The 19,235-nt window shown below is 42.4% G+C and overlaps 1 protein-coding gene across 1 annotated transcript; it reads left to right on the top strand.

Moving 5' to 3' along the window:
• Positions 1 to 1,428: 1,428 nt before the first annotated feature.
• Positions 1,429 to 18,625, top strand: ankhb (ANKH inorganic pyrophosphate transport regulator b; the record flags this gene model as incomplete). The annotated part of the gene is made up of 12 exons (XM_080859220.1): positions 1,429 to 1,521; positions 5,892 to 6,108; positions 7,556 to 7,674; positions 7,893 to 7,976; positions 8,823 to 8,993; positions 9,520 to 9,654; positions 13,321 to 13,413; positions 13,992 to 14,087; positions 15,994 to 16,123; positions 17,402 to 17,525; positions 18,165 to 18,264; positions 18,494 to 18,625. The coding sequence occupies 12 exons, from the start codon at positions 1,429 to 1,431 to the stop codon at positions 18,623 to 18,625; spliced, it is 1,494 nt and encodes a 497-aa protein (XP_080715346.1).
• Between the last annotated feature and the right edge of the window lie 610 nt (positions 18,626 to 19,235).

Genomic DNA, 19,235 nt, shown 5'->3' on the forward strand with positions numbered 1-19,235 from the left:
TCAGGATCTAAGTTTATTTTGCTATCACACAAAAGTTATATTCTGTTTTTCTAAGGCTACCCTAATCCCAATTCTGTCAGGGTAGGTAGTCTTCTGAAGATAGTCAAGATTTTGTTCAGCTCTCAAGTCCAGGTGTTGCGTAGCAACCAATTCCTTGCTAACTTCAAGTTACAATGATAAATAGAAAACAGACAACATGGCTCAGCTAAAATTGCTTTAATTTACAGTAAAGTAACAAAACAAGTGATTCAAACTATAGTTTTAGTCTTCATCATCACTTTCAATAACACATTTTCGATTCTTCTGAATTCCTCCATGGTTGTTGATGTTTTGATTTTCGCTCATTTTGAAAATGTCGTCAGAGGGCAATACGGATCCGTTTTGACAAGTGAGGAGGGCAATACGCGGCTACGCATTAGCCAATCAGAACGCTCGTACTGTATTTTCCATATAATAATAAATAATACAATTAGCCAGCAGATAAATAAAAAAAATAAAAGCATTGTTCCAGTGCTGTTACTATTCATATGGTCTTTTATCATTACTCTAAATATTGTGTGTTTGCAACTGTATCCCTAAGTATTGCAATGGTTTCCTGGCTGCTGGACAGACATGATATGCTCTTTGTAGAGGGAAGGAGTGATTCATGAGGCTTAGGAGCTCAAAAGTTCGTGTGAATCACTTGCCCCTTGCCTTAGAAACTATTCCTGAGGAATTACATGATACGGCTCTTGGTCATGTGGGCCACTTGGAACAGAGCGGTGCTCCAGATGTATAGGGCCATGATGCCAGGGTGGCCTGGAAAACCACACAGTCGTTTACATTTCTGTAGTCCAGAACCACAATGACTCAACTGCATTTCGTCCCACGAATGGAACAATAATGTGGCATTCCCCTGTCGTGCTTTGCGAATGCCATGTTTTGTGAGAGGTACCGCGGTCTGTTGACCTGGGTATCTTTTTCTATACGCAGCTAGTGACGTCCAGAAGAGGAGTGGCTTTCATGTGCCGACTCCAGAGAAGGTTGATCATTTAAGAAGAGTTAACCACGGGGCCAGCGTCTGCAGAATAGCAGCAAGCTGTCGGATCACGGCCTGCGAATTATCCTCCCTTAATCTGTCGTGAGAGAGAGAAACGCCTGCGCGTCATCACAGCGGCTTCAGAGCCCGATTTTATGTATTTATTTTTCTCTCCGCCGATGGATGAACAATGGAGAAGCCGTCAGCAGAAATTTCTGGTGACCCTCCTCTTTTCCCCTGCAGTAGATCATTGTTTTTGATGCTGTTGTTGTGTAGGAGGGCAGGGACGGACCTGATCTCGTTGGATTTCTGCTAGAAAACACCGATAGCACCATCGCGCAGCGACTCAGTTTTTCATCCTCTCGGCTTCCACCAGCAGATGTTCGCAGTGCTGTCATCACAGCGAAACCATGAAATTTCCGGCTCTCACAGACTACTGGCCTCTCATCCGGTTTTTGGTTCCACTGGCAATCACGAACATTGCCATCGACTTCGGCGAACAGGTACGCTATTTGTTTATGACATTGTTATGAACCATCCTTAGGAACATCATGTATTTCCTGCACAGTTTATATTTGGTCGGGTGACCATTGCAGGTTCACTCCCAACATCGCATAGGCTACGCATTTGATTTGGCTTGTGTAGCCAACTGCAGCAATTGCATCTTGTCAAATGTCCCTGAAGATTTAGTGACAGAGACTACTTCCCATGATGCTTGACGTAATTCCCCAATTCCCTCCATCGCCACACTACACGGTGGAGAGTGACTTTGGTAGCAGAAAGGATCTCCCAAATGGGAAGAATAGCGGCTTGGCCCTCCAGTGCATCACAAACAACATACATGAGGTGATCACCTGGGTGGACGTCAACAGCTGGTCGTACAGTGGATCTGCTCACATGTGTCAAGTTGTATTCAGGGAGGGAACAATGCGAGGCAAAACATTTAAGCGAGGTGATTGTGCCGTTTTGGATGGGCTGATTTTTTTGTAGCCATGCATGTAGTAACCTCGCCATGAACTGGCCTTGTTGTCGTTGTCAGACAATGATTTAGGGCCGAAATGCTAGTTGTCATGTATTCTGTTGTTATTTGGCGTGAAATAAATAAAACCAAGGGTCACATTATTTCCCTGACACAATGAAAGCTAAACCGATGAATTTACGGATATCTGACAACGTGCCATACGTATTTTTGTGAGGTGCTTGCGGGACGGCACAAGGAAGATTCGCGATGTAGCTGTCTTGTCTGGGATCACTACATTTCCAGTCCATTCTTTGAAAATCAGTTTCTTGGCGGTTGTGAGATTTTCCTAGGCTGCCTCATCAGATTGTTCTTGTTTAATAACGCGTTCTCACTTTGATAGGCTAACACCTCCCTGTTGATTATTTTTTATCTGGTTAATGGTCTTTCAGATCATGGTCATTCATCCACCCAAGGTAACTCCAAAATCGAGCAAATTAATAATAAGAGGCATCAAATCGCATGTGTACAACCTTCTTACAAAGGACATCGCTATGGAATAACTTGGTCGCAGATATTACTATTCGTCATACTTAAGTAAGGAACCTGTCATTAGCGTTCCAAAAATGAACACAACACCCCCAGTTATTTGAAATACAACCTGCCAATCAGTCATGAGCTCACTTTGTCTTAAATTGCCACATGACTTCACTCACCATAATAATTTCTTGAGCGTTTAAAACAGTGAAAATGTAGGTAATGATAATTTGCCTGTAAAACTGAAGTTCGGACATTTATTTTGAGCATGTATAGCTTACAGGTCTTTTTCCCTCAGTGAATTTGGAAAGAAGTCAGTAGTACCATATCAGTTATTTCTATGCATATCAGTCAGTCACTGTTGCGGAAGACAATAAATAATTGACGAATAAGTGAATTCTGCCCAGCACGTGTGATGTAGTTAATACCACGAGGCAGATAGAGAGCAGAAAACTCTCAAGGGGGCGAGCTCACAGTTACTTCCAGCTGCCACAGTATATCTTTTCCCCACATTGTTGTAAGGCTGTTGAGATAACTGCCTTGTTCCCCAGTCCGGCTACATTGGGTGTCTAGAACAGTGTTCTTACGAAGCTGCTGAGTGCTAAAATAAGTACGCCAAGCTATCTTATTTTCATATTTCGTTCCTCGTTATGACGTTATTTCAATCTATAATTGTTCGTGGTACTAACTACTTGTGGTCCGTGAACTGGTCTGTTGTGTTTTTACAACCCTCCCAGTGTTATTAACATTAAACTTCTAACCAGCCTGCAACCGCAGCCACCACGAACAGTAGGGAGAGCATGTGATCCACCTGCTCCCTTTTATGATTGAGGACTGGTCCTTGTGTGTATGCGCACGTGTGTGCATGTCATTCAGTGGAAACAGGAGCTGAGTGACACAATTGAACGTGGAGTGTTGGGATATGAATACTCATATTATGCATGCTCCGTCTTTGGGATTTCTGGTGTTGTGTGTGAGCAGTGAGGTGGCAGCTCTGCAGCCTTGACATGGTGTCTGAGATTCGCGGTCAGCTGATGAAATAAATGTTTTTTCCCACACTACCAACTCAGGTACTCAATACATATCTCTCAGCTTAAAATCAGATTTGGAAATGATCAGGAGAATACATGGAGTAAAATCACCCATGGATAGCATTCCCTGATATATTTAATGCAGCAACTGTACAGCTGTATGCTATGCTATGACTGTATACAATAAAGCACACAGAGAACCTTGGCTCGTGGCCCATCCAAAAATATGACAGTAATTGCAAGCATGAACATTTTTAACTCTTGCAAGCAAAACATGCAGACTAGCAGAAATAGAAATAGAGGCACTGTTCATACCAGGATGAAGGAGAAGTCAGTTGACAATGAGGTGCACATGTAGAGCCAAGGTCAAAAGGGCCAAATATCAGCATGTGCCTGTTTAAGCAGGGGTGCATTTGGCTTTTTCCATCTGTCATAACCTCTTTCCAGCAGCAGTGCGTCAGTGGGGACTTTTCATGCTTTATGTATCTCTTTCCAAAGCCTGTTCCTTCCGTGTCATGGAAAGGAGTCCTTATTTCTTGCTGAGCTTGCAAGGACTTCCCTTATGGCAGTTCCCCAAAAATTGTCATTGTCCTTGGAAGTCATTTACCATCTTCTACAAAATGTTGTGTACCTCTACACGCAAATGGCATCGACTGTGAGCCAGACGCCTTCTGTGTACTGCGCTGGAGAGCAGAGAGCCTTGTGGAGGGTTAGGGTTAGGTAGGGATGCGTACCGGTACGCCGGACCGGTTCTGGACTTGTAAAAACGTTTAGGTTCAGGTCCAGAAAAACCGAAACCCCAGTGATTCAGTACTGGACTTGTAAAAAATCTAGCACTCACATACTTTATCGTTTTCGTTCTAGACCATCTTAAACCTTCCATAGATTGCGAAATTCGTGGTGGAAAAAGACATTCCTGTACCGTTACGAAATGTCACGCAGATTTCGGTGCCTGAGCCGATTTAAATAAATAACAGCAACAAATCATGCAGCTAAATCTTGAAAACTTATGTAAAATGTTGTCTTATAAACAGGAATTATTTCAGGCTGAAACATGAAACACTTGGCTGCTTCCAAAACAGTAGAAAACTAGCGATAGCTAACTAGCAGTAACGTTAGTGGTGTAAGTATGATCTGTATGAATTATTTTGTATTTTTTTGCCAGGCAGATTTTGTGGGGCACATTTACAACTGCCCTAGCTCCCACTATAAACTTTGTCCTGTGTCGCTCATTGGTGTTTTCATAGCAACAGTCTTATGACAATGAAGAGCAGGCAGCATTTCAAAGAACAAGAACAAACAGAGCTAGCCATAAACCTTTTAACAGAGAAAATACCGAAAGGTAAACAAACAACTGTGAACTAGTTCAGTGTGTTGCCCTGAGGGGAAATGGGCATGAGGGCCGTTTGGTTGTACTTATTTATATTTATTTATGTAGACTATAAACTGTTGTTTACAGTTAATATAAGGTTCATAGTTTGAAGTGTAAAAAAAAAAGCTGTAGTTTGAAGCCAAATGTTTTGTATGTATTTATATTAATAGTATACTTTAAAAAGTTCATATATTCAAATATGCCATGGGTTCGGGTCCGGACTTATTAGGTCCGGACCTGAACCTAAACCTCTGGATTCTAATTCGGACCTGAACCTGAACGTGGGTTTAGGTATGCATCCCTAGGGTTAGGGTTAGGGTCTGTACATACATTTGGTAGCAAGAAAGAGCAGTATCGTTCAGTTTGCATGCCTAAGTGAGGGAGGGACTGATCATTTGAGAGCACTGCTAGACAAGCCAACACTAGCATGAGATTAGGGGCCTGTGAAGCGAGAGATGAGATGAGATGAGATGAAAGACATGCATTGTCAAGTGAAACACAGCAGGTAGGTCATGAAACAACAAAAACGCCATTGTCACATGGACAGTGGGATTCTCCCAGGGATGATGGAGTTTTGTTTAGATGCACGTACAAAGAAGGGGATTACCAAAACAACAAACAATCTTTGCTGTCACGTTGGAGGGTGCTTATTAAGCTAATTCTATTCTAAATCTTCTTTGCCTCTAAGAAAGATTCTTAATACTCACCATACCCAGACCTATTTCATCACAGACGACAGTTGTTTGGGAGCTCATTTTATGTCAACCTGTACTCAGTTGTTAGCATTTCTATCCAAGTGTGTTTCATTGTTTCATTACCATCACCCTGTGTTTGCCCTGAAGTAATATTTTTTCCCAACCCGGAGGTCAAAAATTGTCTAGCTCCTCTGTAAAGGTTGCCTGTTTCCATCAACCCTTGGGACATTGTGGTGTAAACTACCACGGCCTTGTACCCTAAGCAAACATATCTTTTCAGGCTCTTAACAGGGGCATCGCAGCAGTCAAGGAAGATGCGGTGGAGATGCTGGCCAGCTACGGACTGGCCTACTCCCTAATGAAGTTCTTCACGGGGCCCATGAGCGACTTCAAGAACGTGGGGTTGGTGTTCGTCAACAGCAAGCGCGATCGCACCAAGGCGCTCCTGTGTATGGCCGCAGCCGGGACCATAGCCATCATATTCCACACGCTCATAGGTAAGTCTGACATTGTCTCAAGCACTTTGTCTGGGTGTTGTTGTAATCAGCTCCCTAGGCTGTTGCCAGAGTGCCATCCACCATGCACATTGTTTTGGACGTGAAGGCACACGAGGCGTGGGTTTTAGGTTTCTGCTTCTCCAAACAGCAGCCCCTCTGTGGCAGGGTGGGGAAGACTGTTATGATTGGAAGGGAAGGGTGCCCTCTTAGTTGAATTACTTTTAATCAGGTCAGCCCCAGGAATCAGACCAGATGTGCTCCGTGCTGTATTTTAAGTAATGGCTCCACGGAAAGAACTGAGTGTTCTGTGCGCTGTCAGAAACCCATTGTGTTTGTTTTAAGAGCTCGTTCTCTATGACAACTCGTGAGCCTGAATTACCCGCTTTTTCATTCTAAATAGTTCGGGGGCACTCAGAAATAAATGGCGTCTTCTTTACCAAAATGGCAAAAACCCATACAGAGGCGTCTTTATGCCCCCTGTGTGGTTGCCCTGTCACTAGGCTTATAATCTTTTTTTTTTTCAGATTTATTTTTGGGCTTTTTTATGCCTTTAATTGATAGTGCAGTTAAGAGGGGGGCAGGAAATTAGAGGGAGAAGAGGTGGGGAGTGGACAGGAGAAATGACATCAGGACAGATCCAAACCTGTGTCCTCCATGAGCGTTAAGCCCAAATGTGGTCGGGGCTACTGCTTGCGCCACAGTGCCCCCCTAGGCTTATGTTCTTAATCACTCTGCCCACCCAGTACCTTGCAATTTATGCGCACATTACTATCACCCGTACCTATGTAATTACAGTTCACTGGGAGGTTATTTTCTTGGGCAGCTAAGAATAAGACACGTAATCTTTCAACATTTTATAAACGACCAGGCTCAAAATATGTGTCTTGGCTGAAAGTGAGACTCAGAGCCTACGTCGCCTTAATTTGATCACTTGGGGATGCAGTCATGACTCAGTGACTCAGTCCTGGCAGTAAAAGGTGATATAAATACTGAAGCAGATGGGTGATACCATGTTGGAATAATTAAGAATGTTCTATGTGAATGATGAACACAGAATGTACAGTACCAGTCAAAAGTTTGGACACACCTTCTCATTTTTATTTCTTTACTTTTGTTATTTTCTACATGGTAGATAACCCCTTTTTTTGTTTAGTACATTATTCCATATGTGTTCTTTTGTAGTTTAAATGTCTTCAGTATTAATCTACAATGTAGAAAATAATAAAAGTAAAGAAAACGCTTGGAAAGGTGTGTCCAAACTTTTGACTGGTACTGTATGTCATTGAAAGGTGGGGGCCTACACTGGGCATCCTGTGCCAAGGGAACTCACCGCTGTGGTCTGTCTGGTTTGTTGGTGTGAACCTAACTGAGCATAAACTGCATATTGTTATTTTTTTATGTGTCAGTCAGTTGACCTCATAACCTTTTGTTGACCTCTTCCTATTAGCCTACACTGACCTGGGATATATCATCATCAACAAACTACATCATGTGGAGGACTCCGTGGGTAATAAAACCAGGAAGGCTTTCCTCTACCTGGCTGCCTTCCCACTACTGGATGCAATGGTCTGTGTGTTTCTTGGCCTTATGATACATTCCCTTAGATTATTTGTTTGTTGACAGTCTCTTGCATTTTAATATAACTCTGTATTAATGTAACTGCTGTTGTCTTACGGCTTTCTGTTTGAGTTCAGTCTTCATGATGATTAACATTTGAACTGCACGCCACCTTGCTTCATAGTGCTTTGATTTAAATGTGGTGTTTCGACTGGTTGTTGTTTCAGGCCTGGACTCATGCAGGTATACTACTGAAGCACAAGCACAGCTTACTGGTCGGCTGTGCCTCTATCTCTGACGTCATCGCTCAGGTGAGAAACACACCTGCGCCGTAGCCACGACTACGTGAAGGCTGTTACGCCGTGGGTTACAGATTGGGCCCTCACCATAAACACAGCTTTTTAAAGGTGCAATAAGGATCAATAGCTATTCGCTAAAGGTATGCTAGCAGCTAAAACTAACGAAATCTCTTGAAATGTGCTGACTTTGACATTAGGACAAACTAGTTACTCAACGACTGTCCTTACACAGTCAAACATCAAGCAAGTGCAACACAAGACTAAGCAAGACGGCAAATAAGCTACTTACTAGATCGGCAGAAGGTAAACAAGTCAGGTCGGCGGGCTGCGGCAGGCGAAACTACAGAACGCAGTTATATGCCTATCGACCCTGCTATGCCAATGGCACCGACGCGATTCTCCATATTAAATGTCATTGTAGCACCCCAATTTTTTTTAAGCTGTTATTTTAAGGTTAAACCGCTTATCCTAACCCTAATCCTGAAGCATAATTGTTGCATAATGCACCTTTAATAAGTCTGTGAAATAAAACAGTGATAAAGTCAGCCGTGATAGTGAGGCTGACTTTATCATCAGTTTGAATTCATGAGCTTTTGCATAAGTAAAACATAGGGGAAGCACTAATCCTGTAAATACTGATCTGGGTAAAACAGGGGAAGCACTAAGCCTGTAAATACTGTCTCGATTTGGGTCATCTCATCCCCTCTCACTCTGAATGTGGCCTGGTGTGTTTACCTCTCCCGCTCTGCTTGTCTCTAGCCCTCTTTTTTACACATATACTTAAGTTTTCACTCTACAATATAAACTCTTTCTCTCTCTTTCTTGCTCTCTGACCCCCCCCCACCCCCTCCCCTACAGATTGTGTTTGTGTCCATCTTGCTTCATAGTCAACTGGAGTGCGTGGAGCCATTGTTGATCCCTATCCTGTCCTTGTACATGGGAGCGCTGGTCCGCTTCACCATTGTGGGCCTGGGTTACTACAGAAACATCCACGACACCATCCCCGACTCCAGTGGACCAGAAGTAGGGGTAGGTCACCTTGAGGAGACAGTGGCTTGAGGCCAGGTCCCTGTAGGATAGGTGGCTGCAATAGTGCCACATCTAATAATGATGAAGGCGCAGTTCTTTAAGATGGGATCTCTGTGCTATGTTGTTGAATAAGAGAAAGGCATGTGTGTATAATGAATGCTGGGAATGTTTTCCAATGTTTACATTGCTCAAGAAAAACACTCCTGTAATCCTGTCATATATTCTTCATTGCCGACCCCTATACTTTAAACTAGTTATCTCTATCGCTTATCTCTATCTTTAAATCCTTTCTTTCTTTTGCCTTTCTCATTGTATTTTTGTTTTTTTAATGCCCCTCTTTTTCTCTCTCCCTCTCTCTCTCTCTCCCCCCTCTCTCTCCGTTTTTCTCTCTCCCTCTCTCTCTGTTTTTCTCTCTCCCTCTCTCTCTGTCTCTCTCTCCCCCTCTCTCTCTATCTCTCCCCCCCTCTCTCTCTGTTTTTCTCTCTCCCTCTCTTCCCCCATGCTGACTCACTGTCTTGTCTCCCAGGGCGATGCCACCTTTAAAAAGATGCTGGGCTTCTGGTGGCCGCTGGCCCTCATCCTGGCCACACAGCGCATCAGCAGGCCCATCGTCAATCTGTTTGTGTCTCGCGACCTCAAAGGAGGCGCGGCCGCCACAGAGGTCAGCTTTCACTTGCGCACACACACACACACACACACACACACACACACACACACACACACACACACACACACACACACACACACAGACACATCCTGGCTTTCCTTCACACACACACACACACACACATCGTCTCTCTCTTTCTGTCTGTGTCTCACACACACAAACACACACACACATATACTCTCTCTCTCTCTTCTGTGTCGCTTTTGTGCTAACACACACCCACATACACAGTCACACTAACCTCAAACCTATTGTTAGTAGTAGCAGCATCAGTAACAGTGGTAGAAGTTGTAGTACTGGTGAGTAGTAGTAGTAATAGTATAATATTATTCCAGTATTATACTTCACAATCACAATGTCAGAACTAAAGCATTCTATTTCAGGGCTTTTGCTGTGTCAAAACCAATCTGTACGTCCTGACAAATGCAGCAAATTAGCCACAACAAATTAGTGTTGAAACCCAATTAGTGTTGCAACCGAGAGGCATTTACCGGAAGCCCTGAAGTGATGACATACAAACTTCCCCATACAAACAGTACCGTAACGGTGACAATTGCAAAACACTATGAATGTTGAATCAACTGAAATTCCACACGATATAAAAAAGCTATGCTCGTATGTTAACTAATTTGTATGTAAAACTGCAGTAAAATAAGCTCACATTTTCAGCTTCGTATATAAAATATTGTATATAAATTTGTGTTTACAGAATAGATATGATATTGTTATTCCAGTATGTGAAACAAATATTTTAAAGTACAATATCTCAGTATTAATTATTAATATTGAAGTCCTTTGTCATAATCATACACCCTCACCACCCTCACTGCAGCTTAAGGCCAGATGCAAATCTGCTGTAGGCTGCAATCTGCAAAAAAAAAAATGTACAAGTTAATTCCCAGGCTTCCATTATCCTGCCCTGCAATGCATTTCATCAGTCATACATACAATCAGACATACAAACTTCCCCATACAAACAGTACCGTAACGGTGACAATTGCAAAACACTATGAATGTTGAATCAACTGAAATTCCACACGATATAAAAAAGCTATGCTCGTATGTTAACTAATTTGTATGTAAAACTGCAGTAAAATAAGCTCACATTTTCAGCTTCGTATATAAAATATTGTATATAAATTTGTGTTTACAGAATAGATATGATATTGTTATTCCAGTATGTGAAACAAATATTTTAAAGTACAATATCTCAGTATTAATTATTAATATTGAAGTCCTTTGTCATAATCATACACCCTCACCACCCTCACTGCAGCTTAAGGCCAGATGCAAATCTGCTGTAGGCTGCAATCTGCAAAAAAAAAAATGTACAAGTTAATTCCCAGGCTTCCATTATCCTGCCCTGCAATGCATTTCATCAGTTTGAGGGCCAATGTAGTTAGATGTGCCGTCACGGTTCAGTTATCAGAGCAGTTGGCTGCCTGCCCTGACTGCTCTGTTTACCTTCACCCCAGATGCTGTCTGTCCACAGTGCCCTCTCAAATATGTAAACATAGACGTTTCTGTGTCCTCTGGAGGGATGTTCCTCGGCTCCTTTGGAAAGAAAAAACCTCTTCACACATTTACAGAGGTTTCATTCAGTTTCCTTCTGCCATGGAAAATTCAAATTGGATTTGTAAACATGGTTCATTTTCCTTGACAGTGGCATGAAAAAGGGAGGTATCACTTTAAATTACAGGCTTCTAATTATAGAGTGTGCTGGTAAGGTACAGCGTAAGCAGGTAAAGAGTAAGTTTAGTTAGAGTAAAGAGTAAGGATAGGGAATGATTGTGGAAGTAAATGGTTATTAATGGGTAATTTACAAAAATTTGAATTCAAATCATTTAAAATAATTTCTAAGGTATACATACACTATAGAAAGACGGTGAAATCTGAAAGATTTATGCTTCCCTTATTTGTTTTCCCTATGTTTTTAAATGACTCAGTAACAACCACTTATTTCTACAATGATACCCTGTACTGATTTTTTCTTAAACCACAATTCACAGTTACTTATCTTGTTATATAGCCTTTGACAACAGCAGATGACCATGTTGTTTCCAGGGTACCAAAAACTAATTTTAAGTAACCTGTAATTGCATTAGGAAATACAATGAATTTGAAATGGTAGTTATACATTTCTTATTTACCCATGATCAAACATAGGCGGCCTTACACTCAAAACAAAAGTTGTTCAAATGACTTCATCTTCTTCTTCTTCTTCAATCATTACTGTCAATGATTTCTACATAACTGAGTTGTGTTCAAACTCATTTTATACTATTTTTACAGAGGGAAATAACTAACTTATGTGAAACCAACAAGACTGTATTAAGTAATTTCAATATTATTTGGTCAAGTTAGCCTTTATTGATCAAGCAGTGTTCATCTAACAAAGCAGACCTTCATTACACTGAACTAACTCACTTATGTAATTCTAACTCAACTGGATTAACCAACACCAACTGAACAACTCCTTGTAGTTCCAACTTAACTGACTTGAATAAGCAGTACCTAAATGGCTTTCATTTTTATAAAGCTAGTGAATTTATGTTGGACTTACTAAACCTGCGATGTCAACAATTTAAACAAAAAAAGTAAATTCAAATAAACAAGGCTGACTTTAGTCAGTTTATTGTTGTACAATGACGCACAAATCAGGCAAATCATCTACATTTATTCATCAAATATTGAAATATATTATATGGCTTTGTAATGTTGCATTTGCTGAGATCCTCAAAACTACAATTCTAGAATTAAATAGCTATTTTACTGTATGTCTGTCAGGTGGCATTTTGTTAATTGGCTAGCTCGTTAGCTAGCTCACATGTGCTCATATATGCTTGATTTTCGCAAGACAAATACAGTAGGGCCAGCAATATCATTCTTAAAACATGCACTAATGTTTCAACATCACAGAATAAAATATACCAGCTGGGTAAGACCTTGACCTCGAGAACATTCATTTGAGCACAGCATCACACTCAAAATGGAGTCAGCTTTTGAGCATGTGCAATGTAAGACCTACAGAAACCCATCTAGTACATTCTTGTATGGAGGTGATTATGCCATTCACTCAACAGTGTTATGTTGAATTAACTTAGCTGGCATCTTTTGCTTTAACAAGTTTTCATTTAAAGTTAGACTTACTAAAGTGGACTAGATTTTAGAGGTGATTGTGCCATTCACTTAAAAGTGTTGTGTTGAATTAACTTAGCTGGCTTCTTTTGCTTTAAGAAGTTTTCATTTTAAGTTAGACTTACTAAAGTGGACTAGATTTTAGAGGTGATTGTGCCATTCACTTAAAAGTGTTGTGTTGAATTAACTTAGCTGGCTTCTTTTGCTTTAAGAAGTTTTCATTTTAAGTTAGACTTACTAAAGTGGACTACATTTTAAAACCAAACACATGAATGTTAATTCAATTGAATAAAAGTACATTTAATTGATTCAGCAACTCAAAGACTTTTTGGAGTGTACCCATGATCAAGCACAGGCATGTTACCCCATCTTCCAGCATCCTCAGAAACACAATGTGCTTCACGATTCATTCAACATTCCTCATCTCCCTTCACCACATCAACATCACCCCGTCTGACCCCTCTAAGATCAGCGTGTGCTCTTAGGCTCCTACTGACTCCTTGGTGTGTGTTTGCTTTTCAGGCAGTGGCTGTTTTGACGGCGACATACCCAGTTGGCCACATGCCATATGGATGGCTGACAGAGCTGCGGGCTGTGTACCCTGCTTTTGACAAGGTATACCAGCATGGCTTAATCCAGTTACTACTGCTAACACTGTACAGCTATTTGTTGTGTTGTTGTTGTTGTTCCATTCCGCATAAAATGTGCATCGAATAAAGAGACTGGCTCAAGTCGATCCCCTTTAGGCAGACACACTATACTACAAGCTTTTTTAAATGTAGGCTCTAAATACATAAAAAAAAACCTGAGCCTGTTTTTTTTAAGTTGGCACTGTCCATGCGGGTGTTTGGAGGCTGCTGTGCAGCACATGACTGTGTTTATGGGTAAACACTAGCTTAGCTGAGCAGAGACAAAGCAGCATAGGGAGTCTCAGGAGCTGTAATTGAGAAAATGCGGTGTGTGCTTTACTGCTGGTGAGTCATCTCATCGCCACAGTCAGAAGATACACTGACAGACATTGGGGGTTCCCGACAGCAGTTTTGACATCCAGTACATTGTGGAAATCCTTAAAGGGGTTGTGAGCCTATTGTGAATGCTCTTACCAGTGTTTTTTTTGTTTTTTTAAACATGCTTTTCCAGACTGCTTTCAGAGATTTCCTAAAAAAAAAAATATTCTGTTCCTTTTTCCCTAGAACAACCCTAGCAACAAGCTAATGAACCATGGGACCAACGTCACCAAGTCTGAAATCAAGAAATTCACATTTGTTTGCCTGGCCCTGTCAATCACGGTATGACCATCCTCATTCACTGTCAATCCCTACACTTTACTGGCCAGGGCTGTTTTCGTATTTTCGTTTCCATCAGCGACGTTTGCCACTGACACTGCATGTTTTTTATGGCAGCGGTATCTGGGTGCCCATCGTTGTTTTGGCACCATCATGCTTTTAATGTTGATGCCAGTGTCAGCCCATTCTGCTTCTCTGCCAGTTAGCGTGCATTAGTACTGAGCATAATGAATCCCCCATTAGCTCCACGGATGGAGCCATGGTGTCTGTGGGGGCAAAGGACAGACGGATTCAGACATGACTGGCTGAGGGTGGCATGGGTGGGGTGCCCAGGACCTCCTTGGCCTGGTGCATTAAGCACGCTTGCAGTGGATCTAAATGATTCATTGGTGCAGTTTGCTTCAGTGGTAATCGAGCTCACTCTGTATTCTACCCATCAGCTGTCCTAGAGCACGGTGGCTTATTATGTTTTATGTTTAATGGCAGCACCAATATGCCAAAACAAATTCCTGGTAGGCGTTAACTTACTTGGCAGTAAAAACAATTCTGATTCTGATGTGGTCTGTCTGTGTCACCCATGTTCAGAGAATAGACCTACTGTACGTCACAATGGTTTTCACACCCTAGCCGTGTTTTTTTTTTTGTTGCCCTTATGGTGGCATTAAATCCTAGTGTGGTTCTCTTAAAGCATCTTATTAAAAAAGAAATGTCGTTTGACCTAGTTTCCACAGTTTATTGTACATTTAGGTGTTTTTATATGTTTTCTGTAGCAAAGGTGACATCCCAGTTTGAGTAGCCTTCCATTGTCTGTAGCGACAGTGTAGTGGGTGGTGCTGGTGGTTTTTGAGTTTGGTTGTCATAGCAGTGGAACACATAACTACAGTAGAGTGTTTTCTGTCAGCATCTCAAGAAATATCTCTATTTACACTAGGGGTGTGCCAAATAATCGTCATGACGATGCATCGCGATTCTAATTTTCACAATCTACTGCATCGATTGTTGACGCCAAGTATCGATTATTAATAAAAAATAAAAAATAAAAAAATGAATAATTAAAATTGCATGAATGGTTGGCGAACATCAAGCATTTCCGGCCGCGCGATACTGCGAAAAGTCATTCATAAACAAAACATGCAGTGTATCCAGTAATAATAATATTTGTGTAAAGTAACCTCCAAAAGTCGTTTCAATAAATACAGCTATGTATGAATTGAGTTGCTTTGTGTTATCAATTGAACACACTATCCAGATCATACACAGCCAGTCAGCCACTGGTAATGGCTTTCAGTGTTCAGTGAAAATTTGCAATGCATCGCAATAATTCAAGTATCGCGATGCATCGTGATAGAATCGCATCGTGGCATGTGTATCGTGATACGAATCGTGACTTCTTTGGCAATACCCACCCCTAATTTACACACAGTCTGTGGACATTATAACTATTGCCTTTTCTGTCTCTTTTATCATCTCCCCCTCTCGCTCTATCTATGTGCTGTGTGAGTGTGTGTATTTGTATATATGTATGTGTATATATGAGTGTGTGCGTGTGTGTGTTTAAAGTAAAAGCGGGGATCCCACAGTGAGACACCCTAGGGTGTGGCCAGAGGAAGTGTTATGACTGAGAGACGAAAGGAGGGTTTTACAGGGTGACTGGGTGGTGTCTGTCTACTTGCTTTCTTCATGATGTGGGCAGACTTTAATGTGACCCAGCATACTCGTGGTACTGCTGGGCAGCCACGGCCCATGTTTGGGCACTGACTGCAGCCAAAACGTACCACTTTACTTGTGTTTGACGACTTGTAACTCCCTCCTAACTCTGTGTTTGTGTTTACTTTGTGTTTGTGTTTACTCTGTGATTGTGTGAACTGTATTTGTGGGTTTGGGTAAACCCTGCTTTTTGTTTGGCCAGCTTTGCTTTTTGGTGTTCTGGACCCCACACCTCTCTGAGAAGATTCTGGTGGACATCATTGGCGTGGATCATGCTTTTGCAGAGCTGTGTGTGGCTCCGTTGCGAATCTTCTCCTTCTTTCCATTGCCAGGTACAGTCCTCACCAACTCACCTACACAGACACACACCTACACAGACAGTCCTCACCAACACACACCTACACAGACATTTTTAACTAACACACACCAAACAGACAGTCTTCACTAACACACACCTACACAGACAGTCCTCAGCAACACACACCTGCACAGACAGTCTTCACTAACACACACCTACACAGACAGTCTTCACCAGGGACGTGCACAGGAGTGGGCTAAGGTTGCTCGGGCAACTGCCCTTTTGCCCTCCTCGACTGAAGTTGCCCCTCCGGAGGAAATATATATTTGCAATCAGGGGACGGGGGCATGGCAGCAACGGTTAGTGAGAGATTCAAATGATATTGGCAAAATTTGCAATCAGATGACGGGGGCGTGGCAGCTGCGGTTATTGAGAGTTTAAAATGATATTGGCAAAATTTGCAATCAGATGACGGGGGCCTGGCAGCGGCTGTGACAAAAAAATAATGTGTTGCCCCTTTTTTCCAGGGCAGAGCAACTGCCATTCAAAATTCCTGTGCACGTCCCTGGTCTTCACTGACACACACCTACACAGGCATTATTTAATCACACACACCTACACAGACACATAGATAGTGTCCCAAACACACATGTAGGTTAACACACAGATGCTTTTACATGCTCTCCTGTAGAACATCAGTCATTTTGCCATCTCGCTGTGCCGTGTCTGTTGCACCCTGGGACTTGTAGTGCTCTCCTCTCCACTGCTTCTGCCACGCAGAGACAAAACAACCAAAAGGCTTATTCAGGGTTCAGGGTTACATGAGGTCGGGGTCAGAGGCAGAGCACGGCTGCAGTGGAGAGAGTCCTCCCATAGGGAAAGACAAACGTCAGTGTGTGTGTGCTGAGGCTTCACATGAGACTTCCCAGTGTCTAAAGAGGCTCTCATGTGCAGAGATAGATAAAGGAAGAGAAAGAGGGACAGGCAGAGACAGAGGCATTGTGAGATTGAACAGGGTTCCACTAAAGGACGAGATTCCAACAGTTCCACTGTCTGTGCGCTGACTTTACAGAAAACACAAGCTTCTCTCTCATAAACTAAGAAATGTGTGGTGAGGAAAAAAAAGTGTGTTCCCCTACGGTGTCTTAGTGAAGCCATCGGCGAGGAACTGAAAATCTGTCTGCTACACGACTCATGACTGTTATTGGAGTGAATAAGCTGCCAGTGAGCAGTGACCTGATCCCCCCCCTCCGTCTCTTTCTCTCTCTCTCTCTCTCTCTCTCTCTCTCTCTCTCTCTCGCTCTCTCGACAGTGACCATCCGTGCCCACCTGACCGGCTGGCTCATGACCCTGAAGAAGACATTTGTCCTGGCGCCCAGCTCTGTACTGCGCATCATCGTCCTCATCACCAGCCTCATAGTGCTGCCTTACATGGGGTAAGTGCATACTTCACCAGCCTCATAGTGCTGCCTTACATGGGGTAAGTGCATACTTCACCAGCCTCATAGTGCTGCCTTACATGGGGTAAGTGCATACTTCACCAGCCTCATAGTGCTGCCTTACATGGGGTAAGTGCATACTTCTCCAGCCTTATGCTTCCCTACCTGGAATGAGTACATACTTCACTAGCCTTTTAGACCTCTACTTTATGAGATGCATCCATCTCAAAATGCATTCTTGCGGGAAGAATACAAACCAGCTAGATAGTATTGTCCTTCACACTCTGTAGTCATATTTAAATTTTTACCTCACACAGCAAATTGGAGTAGAAATTGGAGCTTGCTAAATCTCAACACAACTAATACATATCTAATCTAATCTAATACATAACGAAACATATGATTTGTTTTTGAATGTATCATGTATATTTAATTATATATATTATATGAATTATATATAATTACAGTGTTCAGTCTTCATCTGCTTTGTCTTTATTGGTGACTTAATGGACTTATGGAACTCTCTATCTCTTCCTGTGTGTGTGTGTTTGTATGTGTGTGCGTGTGCGTGTGTGTGTGCATGGGTGGCTTGTTTTTGTGTTTGTGTGTGTGTGTGTGTGTGTGTGTGTGAGACAGTGTGCACGGGGCAACTCTGGGCGTGGGTTCTCTCCTGGCTGGGTTCCTTGGGGAGTCGACTATGGTGGCCATTGCCGCCTGTTACGTCTATCGAAAACAGGTGAGTGTTGATACCACTGTGATATGACTATAACGAAAAGGTAAAAAATCAGCTGATTTTAATAATCGTTATTTTAGAAAACCTATTCAAATGTAGTTTGACTGTTCAACATGGAACTTCCTGTAACAGTAGGTATAGACAATGAAAAATCAGCTATGTGCCTCTACTCTGTATGTGGTTGAACATAAACACTCACCTCTTTTTTTTTTGCTGCCATCTTTCCTGTTAGAAGAAAAAGAAAGACTCTGAAGGAGAGGTGGTCATCGAAGGAGAAGACTCGGCCCCCATGAATGAGGTGCGCCGTGGGGGCCAAATGGACGACATTGCGGAGTTGAGGGAGGAGGAGGAGGAGGAAGAGTGAGAGCACAGTCCTCCTGAGGAAGCACACACAGGGGCTGCCAGGACTCTCCTCACAGCCCTCGCTGGGGCAGATTTATTCCACTGGCTGCAGCTTGGCGCCCCCTGTTGGGCAGAATTAATATGGTCGCCCCATATGTACAGAGCAACCAAGAGGAACCTTTGAGTCTCTGCAGCAATCACGTGGAAGAAAATGACTTTTCTGCCTCGTCATATCCTCGTAATAATATTATTAATCAAACACTCTCTCACACACACACACACACATACACATACACACACAAACGTACATTTTCACGTCTTCCGGCTGTTCCCTGGTAGCCACCAGGGCACTGGATAGTGAAGATATTAATTCGTTCCAAAGCAATGTTGTGTACACATATATTAATCAACTAGTTCCTTTTGCTGACATTTTATGTGCTGCCGTCCTTAACATTCATGAACCCCCTGTAAGAGGAAGGAACACGTTATAACCGCCTAAAATTTTATCTGCTTTGAATTTTTTCTCTCTCTCTCTCTCTCTATCTCCCTCTCTCTCACACACACTTTCACTCTCTCTCACTCTCTCTGACACTTTTCAGGCTACATCTCTGAATGTACTGTGGAATTGACCA

This window comes from Sprattus sprattus (assembly GCF_963457725.1).
Source record: "Sprattus sprattus genome assembly, chromosome: 20".
Lineage (NCBI taxonomy): Eukaryota > Metazoa > Chordata > Actinopteri > Clupeiformes > Clupeidae > Sprattus > Sprattus sprattus.